This window comes from Mya arenaria, chromosome 7, assembly GCF_026914265.1.
Source record: "Mya arenaria isolate MELC-2E11 chromosome 7, ASM2691426v1".
Lineage (NCBI taxonomy): Eukaryota > Metazoa > Mollusca > Bivalvia > Myida > Myidae > Mya > Mya arenaria.
This window is the reverse complement of record NC_069128.1, coordinates 22619429-22633370: the sequence shown is the minus strand read 5'-3', so window position 1 is coordinate 22633370 and position 13942 is coordinate 22619429. Positions and strand designations below refer to the sequence as shown.

The window sequence follows — 13942 nt, the reverse complement described above, 5'->3', positions numbered from 1 at the left end:
TTGCATTATTATACGATATGCCTGTGTGTTTATACATATTCCATGTATATATCTTACACAAATTAATGTTGCATGTATATATTTTGAATGTTGATTGAATATTGAAAAACGGTTAATATGTCATCATATCTTGTAGGACGAAATGAAATAATTATATTTTGACAACAACATTATTTTGCTATGGCTACGCAAACACTCACTTTTATATTCATTAACAATTTTGTTCATGATTTAAGTATGTAGAGGGATAATAATAACAAGCAATAATGAGAGAGTTTAGAGAAAAATTCCGGTTGTTTCTTTTGTAGATTGCCATTGGCAACAATGAAGTTAAAGTCTTTAATATTTGGAATTAGGTTTGTGATGGTTCATTTCTATAAAAACTTTTTTTCTGATATATCCAGACGAGTTCAAGTGTGAAGGAAGCGGCAGATGTATACCGAACTCCTGGGTATGTGATGGAGCTACGGACTGCGATCAAGGCCTAGACGAGCCACCCAAAAGGATCTGTGGTGAGTTTGGAAGTTCAGCATACCTATCATTACGTATTTACTGTGTCGCTATATGGATGGATATATTGATTGTTAGTCATCCGTCTTCCGCCATCATTCGTCCGTCGTCCATCAGCGTTAACAATTTCCTTTCCCGAACGGCGTCTCCTCCTAGTTCAAATGGCATTTTTTTATCCTACCTCGCATTAATGTTCTTGGTATAGTTCTCCACAAAGATATGTTAAATAATTCTAACTAAAGGAGAACAGTTGTTCCTATGACAACCGAAATAAAACATTTAACAAGGACAAGATCACAACATTGCTGAAATTAGTTAATACGTGCAACAATATTTTTCCAAGGGGGAGAGGTTGCGTGATTCTTTTTATGTTATTGACTTATTTATTAAAACTTCAAAATATTATAGTCAAAAACGAATCAACCAAGAGCTTAACCATTTGTGTTGCAGTGTGAAATAATGCTCAACTTCATTTTTTTAGCAACTTGCCACTCAATGAAATATGTAATTGACAGCCTGTAATAAATTCGGAATTTTGGGAGAATTTACCATATCAAAAATCAAAAAAGGCGAAATTGAACTGGAAATGATCATATGTTCTTGTAAATAATACAACAAATGATGCAAGAAATTAATAACTGTTTTCGTAATAAACTGTTCCTAATGTATGTTTTATTACAGAGAACATAACATCATCATGTAGCGACAATGACTTCAGATGCGCTAATGGCAAGTGTATATCGACCCTGTTTGTGTGCGATGGTATCGACGACTGCGGGGACAACACTGACGAAAAACACAAGCTGAATTGTAGTAAGATATGTACTATAACAATGACGAATAACACTCGCTGAACTGTAGTAAGATATATACTATAACAATGACGAATAACACTCGCTGAATGGTAGTAAGATATGTACTATAACAATGACGAAAAACACTCGCTGAATGGTAGTAAGATATATACTATAACAATGACGAATAACACTCGCTGAATGGTAGTAAGATATGTACTATAACAATGACGAATAACACTCGCTGAATGGTAGTAAGATATATACTATAACAATGACGAATAACACTCGCTGAATGGTAGTAAGATATATACTATAACAATGACGAATAACACTCGCTGAATGGTAGTAAGATATGTACTATAACAATGACGAATAACACTCGCTGAATGGTAGTAAGATATATACTATAACAATGACGAATAACACTCGCTGAATGGTAGTAAGATATATACTATAACAATGACGAATAACACTCGCTGAATGGTAGTAAGATATGTACTATAACAATGACGAATAACACTCGCTGAATGGTAGTGAGATATGGTAAAACAATGACAAAACCACTCGCTGAATTTTAGTAAGATATGCAATAACAATGACGAAATACACTCGCTGAATTGTAGTAAGATATGTACTATAACAATGACGAATAACACTCGCTGAATTGTAGTAAGATATGTACTATAACAATGACGAATAACACTCGCTGAATTGTAGTAAGATATGTACTATAACAATGACGAAAAACACTCGCTAAATTGTAGTAAGATATGTACTATAACAATAACGAATGACACTCGCTGAATGGTAGTAAGATATGGTAAAACAATGACGAATAACAGTCGCTGAATTGTAGTAAGATATGTACTATAACAATAACGAATAACACTCGCTGAATGGTAGTAAGATATGGTAAAACAATGACGAAAAACACTCGCTGAATTGTAGTAAGATATGTACTATAACAATGACGAAAAACACTCGCTGAATTGTAGTAAGATATGTACTATAACAATGACGAATAACACTCGCTGAATGGTAGTAAGATATGGTAAAACAATGACGAAAAACACTCGCTGAATGGTAGTAAGATATGTACTATAACAATGACGAATAACACTCGCTGAATTGTAGTAAGATATGTACTATAACAATGACGAATAACACTCACTGAATGGTAGTAAGATATGGTAAAACAACGACGAATAACACTCGCTGAATTGTAGTAAGATATGTACTATAACAATGACGAATAACACTCGCTGAATTGTAGTAAGATATGTACTACAACAATAACGAATAACACTCGCTGAATGGTAGTAAGATATGGTAAAACAATGACGAAATACACTCGCTGAATTGTAGTAAGATATGTACTATAACAATGACGAATAACACTCGCTGAATTGTAGTAAGATATGTACTATAACAATAACGAATAACACTCGCTGAATGGTAGTAAGATATGGTAAAACAATGACAAAGACACTCGCTGAATTTTAGTAAGATATGCTATAACAATGACGAAATACACTCGCTGAATTGTAGTAAGATATGTACTATAACAATGACGAAATACACTCGCTGAATTGTAGTAAGATATACTATAACAATGACGAATAACAGTCGCTGAATTGTAGTAAGATATACTAAAACAATGACCAATAACACTTGCTGAATGGTAGTAAGATATGCTATAACAATGACAAAAACACTCGCTGAACTGTAGTAAGATATATTATAACAATGACGAAAAACACTCGCTGAATTATAGTAAGATATGTACTATAACAATGACGAATAACACTCGCTGAATTGTAGTAAGATATGTACTATAACAATAACGAATAACACTCGCTGAATGGTATTAAGATATGGTAAAACAATGACGAAAAACACTCGCTGAATTGTAGTAAGATATGTACTATACCAATGACGAAAAACACTCGCTGAACTTAAGTAAGATATACTATACCAATGACGAAAAATACTCGCTGAACTGTAGTAAGATATACTATAACAGTGAAGAAAAACACTCGCTGAACTGTAGTAAGATATACTATAACAGTGACGAAAAACATTCACAGAATTGTAGTAAGATATACTATACCAATGACGAAAAATGATCGCTGAATTGAACTAAGATGTGCTAAACCCATTCTTTATTATTAGTAGTAATGGTCAACCGTTTGGACATTGTTTTTGTGCATACACTTTCGGGTAAATTTTGATTTTGAACTAATACTAGAAACATCAGAGAAATGCCCCTTTGCATTAAAGAATTGTAGGTATATTCTCATTGTAACACTATAATGAGGGCTCCAGGAATCGGGGCGATCAATGAAGTCGTTAAATCTATCGAAGATTCACTAATTGGCTTCCAAAAATATAATGTGATTTGGTCATAATTTCTAAGTATATGTAAAGCTACTGGGGGGAGTTTAAAGCACATTAATGATCAGATGACCATGTTTAATGGAACACGGTTCAATACCAAACAAAAACAAAACGAGTGACCCATCCAACAAGACAAGAAGCAAATCCACAAATAACACACTATCGATATAAATAGATGTTATGGTAACCGCTCCTTGTGCTTAATTTTTGGAGCGGCTCACCACTCAATGAAATATGTTTTTAACACCTAACCTCAATCATGTGAATGTATATTAGGATGGTTACCTAAAACAAGTTAACAAGTTAACACTCTTTGGAGTTAAAACCGGTGTATGAGCTCGCACATGTGATTGTATCTTGATACATATATGGCATACTAGAAGTTTAAATTTCTTTTAAAGGTTCAAGACCATGTCCACCAGACAGCATTACCTGTAAGAGGAACAAGGGTCTCAATCTTTGCACTTCATCAGACAAGGTTAGTATCCAGTAGCAGTAGCAGTAAAATTAGCAGCAGCATCTGTAGCAGTAGCAGTAGTAGTAGTAAAAGCAGCAACAGTAGCAGTGGTATTTGCAGTAGCAGTAGTAGCAGAAGTAGTGGTAGTGGCAGCAGAAAAAGCAACAACATTTGCAGTTTTTCTCTTCATTTCAATGTCATCATTATGGAGAAAGTGATCAATTTCTATTATATTAATCAAGTTTTAATTGTTTCATTTTGTCAGGAGTGCATCACCTTTTTCCACTGCTTCGGTGAAGAAGATGAATCCAACTGCACGGTGGCTCCTTGTGACGAGGGTTTCTTTACCTGCCACAGTGGGGAATGTGTTCCAGATAAGGTCACGTGTGACCACGTGTTGGACTGCGAGGACGGTTCGGATGAAAACCCAGAGTGTAGTAAGATGACAAATACAATAAGAAAGAATAAGAAGGATCGGGCTAGCGTAGCGATCAAGCCATTCTTTGTTATCATGATGTTTTAGAATACGCTTTAAACAGCTAAACAATTAGCATGCTTTCGATAGGTTTGACACAAAATAACACTCTGTGGACCGCAATTCTTAACAAGTTCGCGAGCTAGTTAGTAAATGGCGAATGGCGATCTTATTTGTAAGAAATGAAGGATGTCTTATAAGATATACATTAGAGTGTTGTAAGTTAACGAGGACGTCAATTTATAATGTTGGTCATGTGCGCTCAATGTAAATGCCGTGTTTTCCATGGTTGCCTTAAGGTCCTTAGAACGCGCTTAACCCGTGTTGTATTGCCGATAGCGATGTACATAGTTTTTAGTCAGATGAATATTTTATATTTTATATGAATATCTAACTAGACTTATTTGCTGCTTTAAACAGATTACAAGGACTGCACGGGTGCCCAGTTCACATGTGGAAACAAGAAGTGTATCCCAAAACACTGGGTCTGTGACAAGGAGGACGATTGTCCGGATTCTTCCGATGAGATCCCTTCACTTTGCGGTATTATATTATGTGTCAACTATGTAACGTAACGTCATGCCATGTAACATGCTGTACATCTAAATAAGTAATTGTTGTGCCTTTGTATTTAAGACGTAGATGGAACTCAGTGACGTTTGAAAAGGTATGACAATAAACAAAAATACTGTCATGTGCAATTTGACGAAAACTTGTTATTAAAACATCATCACAAGTTCCAAAAAAAAAAAACTCTTTCGTTGGCAGATATTGAAGATGCGAAATCAAATAATATAATTAGCTACAACGCGCTTTTAATGTCATTCAAAAGTAAATGATGTCAGATGCGGATTGGTGTTTGTTGATATAAGTGAGTTTAATTAATCAAATTCAACAAATGTGAAACAAATCTCGACAATATTGCAAACGTCAACGAGTACCTGAAAGTAAGATCCTAGTTAAAGGCTTGTTTCGCAACTGTTTTGACCAATCTACGTTTACACTACAATCGCTAACAGTAAGAGTTCAAAGGGTATAATCCTTTTGAACCCTTGTCAAAGAAATTGAGCAACCGACCTGCTGGGTTCGTCCTCACTGTTGTCCTTTTAACCCATATCGCCGGGTCCTAAACTCTTTCCTATATATAGTTTGTATGATGTTAAGGGAGTATACCCTTTTCATTGGTACCGTTAGCTTTTGTAGTATACATATAGATTTGATAAGAAGTAGCTGAGATACTGGCCACTAGTATAAGCTTTACAATAATCGCCCTCCTTTAAAATCTAACCCTTCCTTCACCAGTTAAGTCGAGGACCTGTGAGGAGGGGAAGTTTCAGTGCAAGAATGGACATTGTATTAACCAATCAAAACTGTGCGATGGAAACAGAGACTGTTCCGATTGGTCGGATGAGAAACTTTGTGGTAAAAATAATATAGATTTTCTAATTTTGCATTGTAAAATGATCGCGAGGGTAACATTTTTGGACATTTCGGGATGTTTTTAAAAACATGCCTAATTTTCAATTGTATACTTGCTTTCAATTAATCATGGCATCGTGAATATTAGGCCTCGCAGAATACGATAATGAGATACGGGAAATACACTTGATATAAAAAATGGCTTTCTAAAAGCATGATTTACAATTATCATTACTCAGAGTTTAAATATTTCTAAGTAAAAACACGTGTTATTGATGTTTCATAATATAAATTTGAAGATACCATCAACTTCTTCCAGATATCAATAATTGTTATTAGAAACTAAGAAACAAGCCGTTGTTCGGACATCTATATTGAACATACAAACAAACTCTTTCAGATATCAATGAGTGTGGTAAGAACGAAACAAACCAGTGTTCGGACATCTGTATTGACCTAATATCCGGGTACGAGTGCCGGTGTAGCCCGGGGTTCAGACTTCTACACGACAATCACACTTGCATAGGTACACATTTTGTTTCATCAAGATTTCATCATTCGGACCTTTTCGGCTATTTTCCATACAAAACAACCTCGGATGTATGCCGGTACATAAGTAAAAGTAGTTCGTAAACACCTAATTAATGATTAATTAATTAATTTGTAGTATTTTAACTTGTATTGACTATTACGTAGACCTAAGTTATAGCCATTTTGTATATTAATGCATAAATAATTATGATGCCAATGAGTAAAGACATATAACTGATGAATTAAAATTACTACGCGTTATACTTGTAGTTTAGCAGTTAAATGTTAAGATGTTTTATAATTAAAACCGCCCATATACATTCGAGGATGTTTTAGTAGTGAACGACCGAGGAAATGTGAATGTATTTAATACAATAAATAAATCCTAAAGTGCAAATTATATCAAATATATACCTTATTTTAAGGTTATTAAAATTAAAAGGTAGCTAACTTAATTAAATAGTAAACAATCAATATTATTAATTTAAATCTCATCTATTAATATAATATTTGGTTTTCTTTTCGATGAGTGTTGTTGTCCAAATGATGTGTAGCAAACTGTTTTGACTTCATGGAACACACTCTTGAGCTTTTCCAATGATAACGTAATCGTGTTCATTTAACACACAAGCTTCGATTAAACCCATTGAAGTGCATACTATATAAATGTTAATATTAAACTTATAAATACTATTAACTTTTATCACATCTGTTAAACTATATTGTATTTGTTCTCAGACATCAATGAGTGTGTGGATGTCGCGGGGACTTGTAGCCAAGGGTGTGTCAATACCATAGGCAGCTATCACTGCAAATGTAATCCCGAGTATGCCAAGCGAGAAGACGGGAGAAGCTGCAAGAAACGCGACAGTACGTAAACTTACGTGTATATCATATTACAAATGCCATTGTTTTCTTCTGTTCGGTAAAATAGTAAGGTAATATGTATTCAAAATAAGTTTGCTTCTAGATACATACTTTTTATTTACATTTAACACAATACTTTATAGAATTTAATCATAATTAATTCAGAATATCAGTGTCAGACTACTATGCTATGATCTCATTATATGTTGATTAGAGGTTACTCCTTGGCTCATATTTACAAATCGTTACTACATACGAGAACTTACAACGGATGGGAACAACTACCAAAAAATCGCAGAAAACTTTGGAAATGCTGTTGCGATGGACATTTTATACGCAGAAGAGCTACTTTTCTTTACGGATGTTTCTGCAAAAGAACTTAAGAGTATGCATTTAAATGGATCGAACACGAAGACGGTAATTTCAGGTGGATCTTTGTCATTCGAAGGCATCGCTGTTGACTGGATTACTAGGTGAGTTGTTTCCATGGAAATATTAACCGGAACACGTTCTGGACAAGTGCGCAAAATACATTACCAACTTCGGTAATTGTTATCTCCCTTCATGTACTTCTAGCGAATACGGATCGTACATCTAAACACTTTATCTTGAAACACAAAAATCAAAATAATACCAATGAGTTGTTTCAGTGTTGTTCGTCTGTATTAAATATTGTATTCAGGGGTTAAATGAGAAGATTTCAAAACATGATTAAATCAGTGATTAACATTAAGAAAATAGAACCCATTCTGTAATATGCTTACAGCATTTCATCCTTGTATTTACTCAATTTTGCAGAAAGCTGTATTGGATTGACGCAAAAAGAATTTCTGTCCTGGTGTCAAACTTGAATGGAACACATATGAAAACCTTGCTGAAGAAAACCTTTGTCAAAAGGCCGAGAGCACTTGCTGTCAATCCGTTTAATGGGTAAGTAAGTTGCTTTAAACATTCTCTATTATGAATATCAGTTTATAATTTCTAGATATAAAAATAGAAAAATGAGCATATTAAAAGGACAGCACAAGAAATTGAGACATAAAGAAAAATAGTTTGTATGACAAAAATAAATCACAACGACAGAAAATAGAAAGGTTGACGCGTATTGTATCGCTACTGTAACTCGTATAAAAGGAACAGTTTAAAGCGTACAAAGACTCTCTGTAGTAGCTCGTAGAAAAGGGAAAGATATTTGAATTGAAATAGGTTATGCTTCAACATTCTCGAAATATTTGGTCCAAACGATTAAAAATATTTCACAGCTGATATATTAAATGTAAAGCTATGAAGTCGGGTGTGTCCTCGTGCAAGTCAATATGAAGTCTGGCTGTTGGTATTTAGACGCCATTTAACTCACATGAAACAATGAAAAAATACTCAATTACGATATGCTTTTCTGTATTGAGGCCCATAGCTCGGCTTAATAATTAACGTGACGCTGGATAAACTATTCAATTGACCAATACGAAACTATTTTATTAATAAATAATAGCACATGCTCTATTTATCCAAGTGTTTATTTTGACTACTTCTGATAAATGACCTTGAAAAGGTGGCCATGTAAATATCCTAGTTATTCCCCTTGATTGAACGTTGACAAATGATTTCGGTCGTTTTGTTTTCAGATATGTTTACTGGAGTGACTGGACACGCGACTCATACATCGGAAGAATGGCAATGGACGGAGGGGGCCCGATCAAACTGATCACCAAAAAACTAGGCTGGCCTAACGCTCTTACCCTGGATTACGAAACAGGTCGCATCTGGTGGGCGGATGCTCATTTAGATTGGATAGAGTACGTATTTCACTTACAACTTAACATTTCAGGGATTGTATTCAATCTTAGTCCTCTAACTGTGGGTCCTGTTTCAATGAGATATCTAAGTCGTAAACCGTAAGGTTCTTTAGAGTGCTCAGGGAAACCCAAGCAGAATATTTACGGTAAATGTTCTTACGTTACATATCTTGAAAGGTGCGCTTGGATGTTTACGAACTTATACCGTCCGATATTCTTTTTGAAACGGTGCCATGGAGGTGGTTGAGTAATCTCGCTAAATGTTCTTGTCGTAAGACACTTATTTCTAAAATCGAACGAAATTATCTGACAGAACATAGCATCCTTAGAAGCCCTAGATGTCTTTAGATAACGTTCACAATTTTGATAAGAAAAGGTATAACTACATGTAACTTCCCCTGTCCACTAAGGTACTAAGATTTGTACAAGAGAAATCGTTTTATATAAAGATAGTGTTATGCTTCACTGTAAGATCGTACATAAACATTCCGCCGAGTAAGCACCACTGAAACCAGCATTGTTTCTTGTTTGTTTATTTGATGCCTGAAATGGGTATACAATGACGTTTTTCGAAAAAGCGCGCCAAATTGTATACGAACGTATCATCATTTCTGAAATAACGTTGAAATTGTGTCCCGGTCCTGTGTAAGCTGACGTTTGATTAAGCATTGAGATCGAACTAAAATTTAAAAACAGTGAGCTTTTATTTCTGTTTCTCTATAAAACATTGGAAATCGTATAACAAACTATACCTATGCAGATATAGATGGATCTAACATTGACGTTAATACTGTAGGTATGCACATTTAGGCGAATATATCCGAAAAAAATTATATTGTTGGTAGGCAGATGGATCTATTATATATTATATATATGCAGATGGATCTGCTATATATTGTAGATATGCAGATGGAGCTGTTATATATTGTTTATATGCAGATGGATCTGTTATATATCGTAGATATGCAGATAGATATGTTATATATTGTAGATATGCAGATGGATCTGTTATATATTGTATATATGCAGATGGATCTGCTATATATTGTAGGTATGCAGATGGATCTGTTATATACTTTATATATGCAGATCGATCTGTTATTTATCGTAGATATGCAGATGGATCTGTTATATATTATAGATATGCAGATGGATCTGTTATATATTGTAGATATGCAGATGGATCCGTTATGTATTGTATATATGCAGATGGATCTGTTATATATTATAGATATGCAGATGGATCTGCTATTTATTGTAGATATGCATATGGATCCGTTATATATTGTATATATGCAGATGGATCTGTTATATATTATAGATATGCAGATGGATCTGTTATATATTGTATATATGCAGATGGATCTGCTATATATTGTAGATATGCAGATGGATCTGTTATATATTGTAGATATGCGGATGGATCTGTTTTAAATTGAAGATATGCAGATGGATCTTTTATTTATTGAAGATATGCAGATGGATCTGTTTTACATTGTATATATGCTGAACGAACTTTTATTAATTGTAGATATGCAGATGGATCTGTTTTATATTGTAGATATGCAGATGGATCTGTTATATATTATAGATTTGCAGATGGATCTGTTTTATTTTGTAGATATGCAGAAGGATATGTTATTTATTATATATATATTATATATTATAGATATGCAGATGGAACTGTTATATATTGTAGATATGCAGAAGGATATGTTATATATATATATATATATGCAGATGGATCTGCTATATATTATAGATATGCAGATGGATCTGTTATATATTTGAGATATGCAGATGGATCTGTTTTATATTGTAGATATGCAGAAGGATATGTTATTTATTGTATATATGCAGATGGATCTGTTCTATATTGTATATATGCAGATGGATCTTTTATTTATTGTAGATATGCAGATATATCTGTTATATATTGTATATATGCAGATGGATATATTATATATTGTAGATATGCAGATTGATCTGTTATATATTGTATATATGCAGAAAGATATGGCATATATTGTTGATATGCAGATGGATCTGTTATAAATTGTAGATATGCAGATGGATCTGTTATATATTGTAGATATGCAGATATATATGGCATATATTGTAGATATGCAGATGGATATGTTATATATTATAGATATGCAGATGGAACTGTTATATATTGTAGATATGCAGAAGGATATTTTATATATATGCAGATGGATCTGTTATATATTATAGATATGCAGATGGATCCGTTATATATTTTAGATATGCAGATGGATATGTTTTATATTGTAGATATGCAGAAGGATATGTTATTTATTGTATATATGCAGATGGATCTGTTCTATATTGTATATATGCAGATGGATCTGTTATATATTGTAGATATGCAGATGGATCTGTTATATCGTGTATATATGCAGATGGATATGTTATATATTGTAGATATGCAGAGAGATATGGCATATATTGTTTATATGCAGATGGATCTGTTATTAATTGTAGATATGCAGATGGATCTGTTATATATTGTAGATATGCAGATGGATCTGCTATATACTGAAGTTATGCAAATGAATGTGTTATGTATTGACTGTTTAGTTTATAAGTGAATGTGTATCTTTCAACGTGGTTGAAATTGTGTGCACGCCTTGTACAACCTGCTGTTTGAATTGAAATTAAAAACGGGCTAACATTTCAAAGCAGTGAAAATTACAAAAATATAATTTCAATGTTTGAGGCAATGAAACATAATTTTTTAATCGGATAAATCTTTATAAATTACCGGAAAGCATATATTAAATTGTAGGTTTGCAGATGCAGATGGATCTAACCGTCACTTAGTCAGAAGAAATACACCTCACCCGTTTGCAATTGCTGTATTTGAGGACTGGCTATACTGGTCTGATTGGAATCACCTCACGATCGAGAAGTGTAACAAATACACAGGGGAAAATTTGACTGTCCTATTGAACACCACACACAGACCTATGGATATACATGTCTACCATCCACTTAAACAAAAGCCAGGTTTAATATTTGAATTAATGTTCATATTTTCTTCTTTTTTATTGATGAAAGTTAAATCTGATTAAACGCTTACGTTCTCCTGTTAACGTTTAAAGGTGGCTACCCCAATATGTATTGGTGAACTGTATTTTGATATTAACTGCACGGCGCATCTTATAGTCGATGTTGGATACTCGCCTGTCCATGGGTTTCCATTGTATGAGAATTGTAGTTGATGGTAGTTCTGAACAATAGGAATGCAACTATATTACATGTAAACTGTGATATCAAAGATATTTGCGAAATATGCGCAAGATGTATAGCCTTCAAAAAATAATAAATCACAAAGTTGATGGGTGCCGTGTTGGGGATTGTAAAGTTCTGCCGGTGTAACATTAAATTTTGACCCCGTTAAATATTGACCCCGGGGCTCATTTCTCAACAGAGGACGGATCAATATTTGCTTTTGATCAGTTTTCAGCGACTGCTTTGATCAAGGTTGTATGTTGAAATGCTGTCATGTCATTTTTCAACAATGATATATTACCATTCGCGGGATATGGGTAAATATTTAAAGAGGTCAAATGTTGATGATCAACCGGCGACAATTAGTTTTATCATTGCCTGGCTCACAAGCGTGCGCTACTTTATGATTATAACATAAATTTAACAATAACAAATCCAGGCAAGAATCCATGTGGTGATAACAACGGCGGGTGCAGCCATTTGTGCTTGATAGCGGAAGGTGGACAAAACTACACTTGCGCATGCCCAAACGACTTTGTCCTGCAAAATGACAACAAAACTTGTACCTCCAACTGTTCAACCACGCAGTTTCTGTGTGGTCCAAGGGACGAAAGGTAGTGAATTTTATAGTTCATATAGTAATGGGTTATGCAATAATAGCCTAACAAATGTTGAGGCAGAGGGCAAGATAAGGTACTTAAATGAAATCGTTATTTTGTTATTATGATAGACCCATGCAATTCATGTCGCAAACTTCGACAATCGGTATTTCACTCCAGTCCAATACGGCAGTATTCCATTGAAATGCAACCTCCCGGATCAAGACGCAGTTTTTAATCATAACCCTTTCCAACCACACACATTAGCATTTTCAACATCAGCTATCATGCCAACATGCGAATAAGATGCAATGGCCATATTTGATTTATAATATCGACGTGCCTCCGAAAGGGAATTGATTCTAGTACTTTGAGAAACTAAACACTGAACTCTCGATCATCACACCCAATATAGTGACCATCGGTCATCTGCACTGATACACTGACCATCGGTCATCACCACCGACATGCTGATCATCGGTCATCACTACCGACATACTGATCATTGGTCATAACCACCGACACACTGATCATCGGTCATCACCACCGACACACTGATCATCGGTCATCACTACCGACACACTGATCATCGGTCATCCCCACCGACACACTGATCATTGGTCATCACTACCGACACACTGATCATTGGTCATCACCACCGACACACTGATCATCGGTCATCACCACCGACACACTGATCATTGGTCATAACCACCGACACACTGATCATTGGTCATAACCACCGACACACTGATCATTGGTCATCACTACCGACACACTGATCATTGGTCATCACCACCGACACACTGATCATCGGTCATCCCCACCGACACACTGAT

General features: G+C 34.6%; 1 protein-coding gene across 1 annotated transcript in view; it reads left to right on the top strand.

Moving 5' to 3' along the window:
- LOC128240732 (low-density lipoprotein receptor-related protein 2-like) overlaps nt 1-13942 on the top strand; it is a 165517-nt gene that overhangs the window by 113222 nt on the left and 38353 nt on the right. The window contains exons 53-65 of the mRNA XM_052957533.1: nt 405-512; nt 1192-1323; nt 4106-4182; nt 4427-4598; nt 5057-5179; nt 5939-6058; nt 6456-6581; nt 7325-7456; nt 7668-7926; nt 8252-8383; nt 9079-9249; nt 12059-12279; nt 12944-13118. Coding sequence (XP_052813493.1) covers nt 405-512; nt 1192-1323; nt 4106-4182; nt 4427-4598; nt 5057-5179; nt 5939-6058; nt 6456-6581; nt 7325-7456; nt 7668-7926; nt 8252-8383; nt 9079-9249; nt 12059-12279; nt 12944-13118 — 1948 coding nt within the window. The remainder of the gene's footprint in view (nt 1-404; nt 513-1191; nt 1324-4105; nt 4183-4426; nt 4599-5056; nt 5180-5938; nt 6059-6455; nt 6582-7324; nt 7457-7667; nt 7927-8251; nt 8384-9078; nt 9250-12058; nt 12280-12943; nt 13119-13942) is intronic.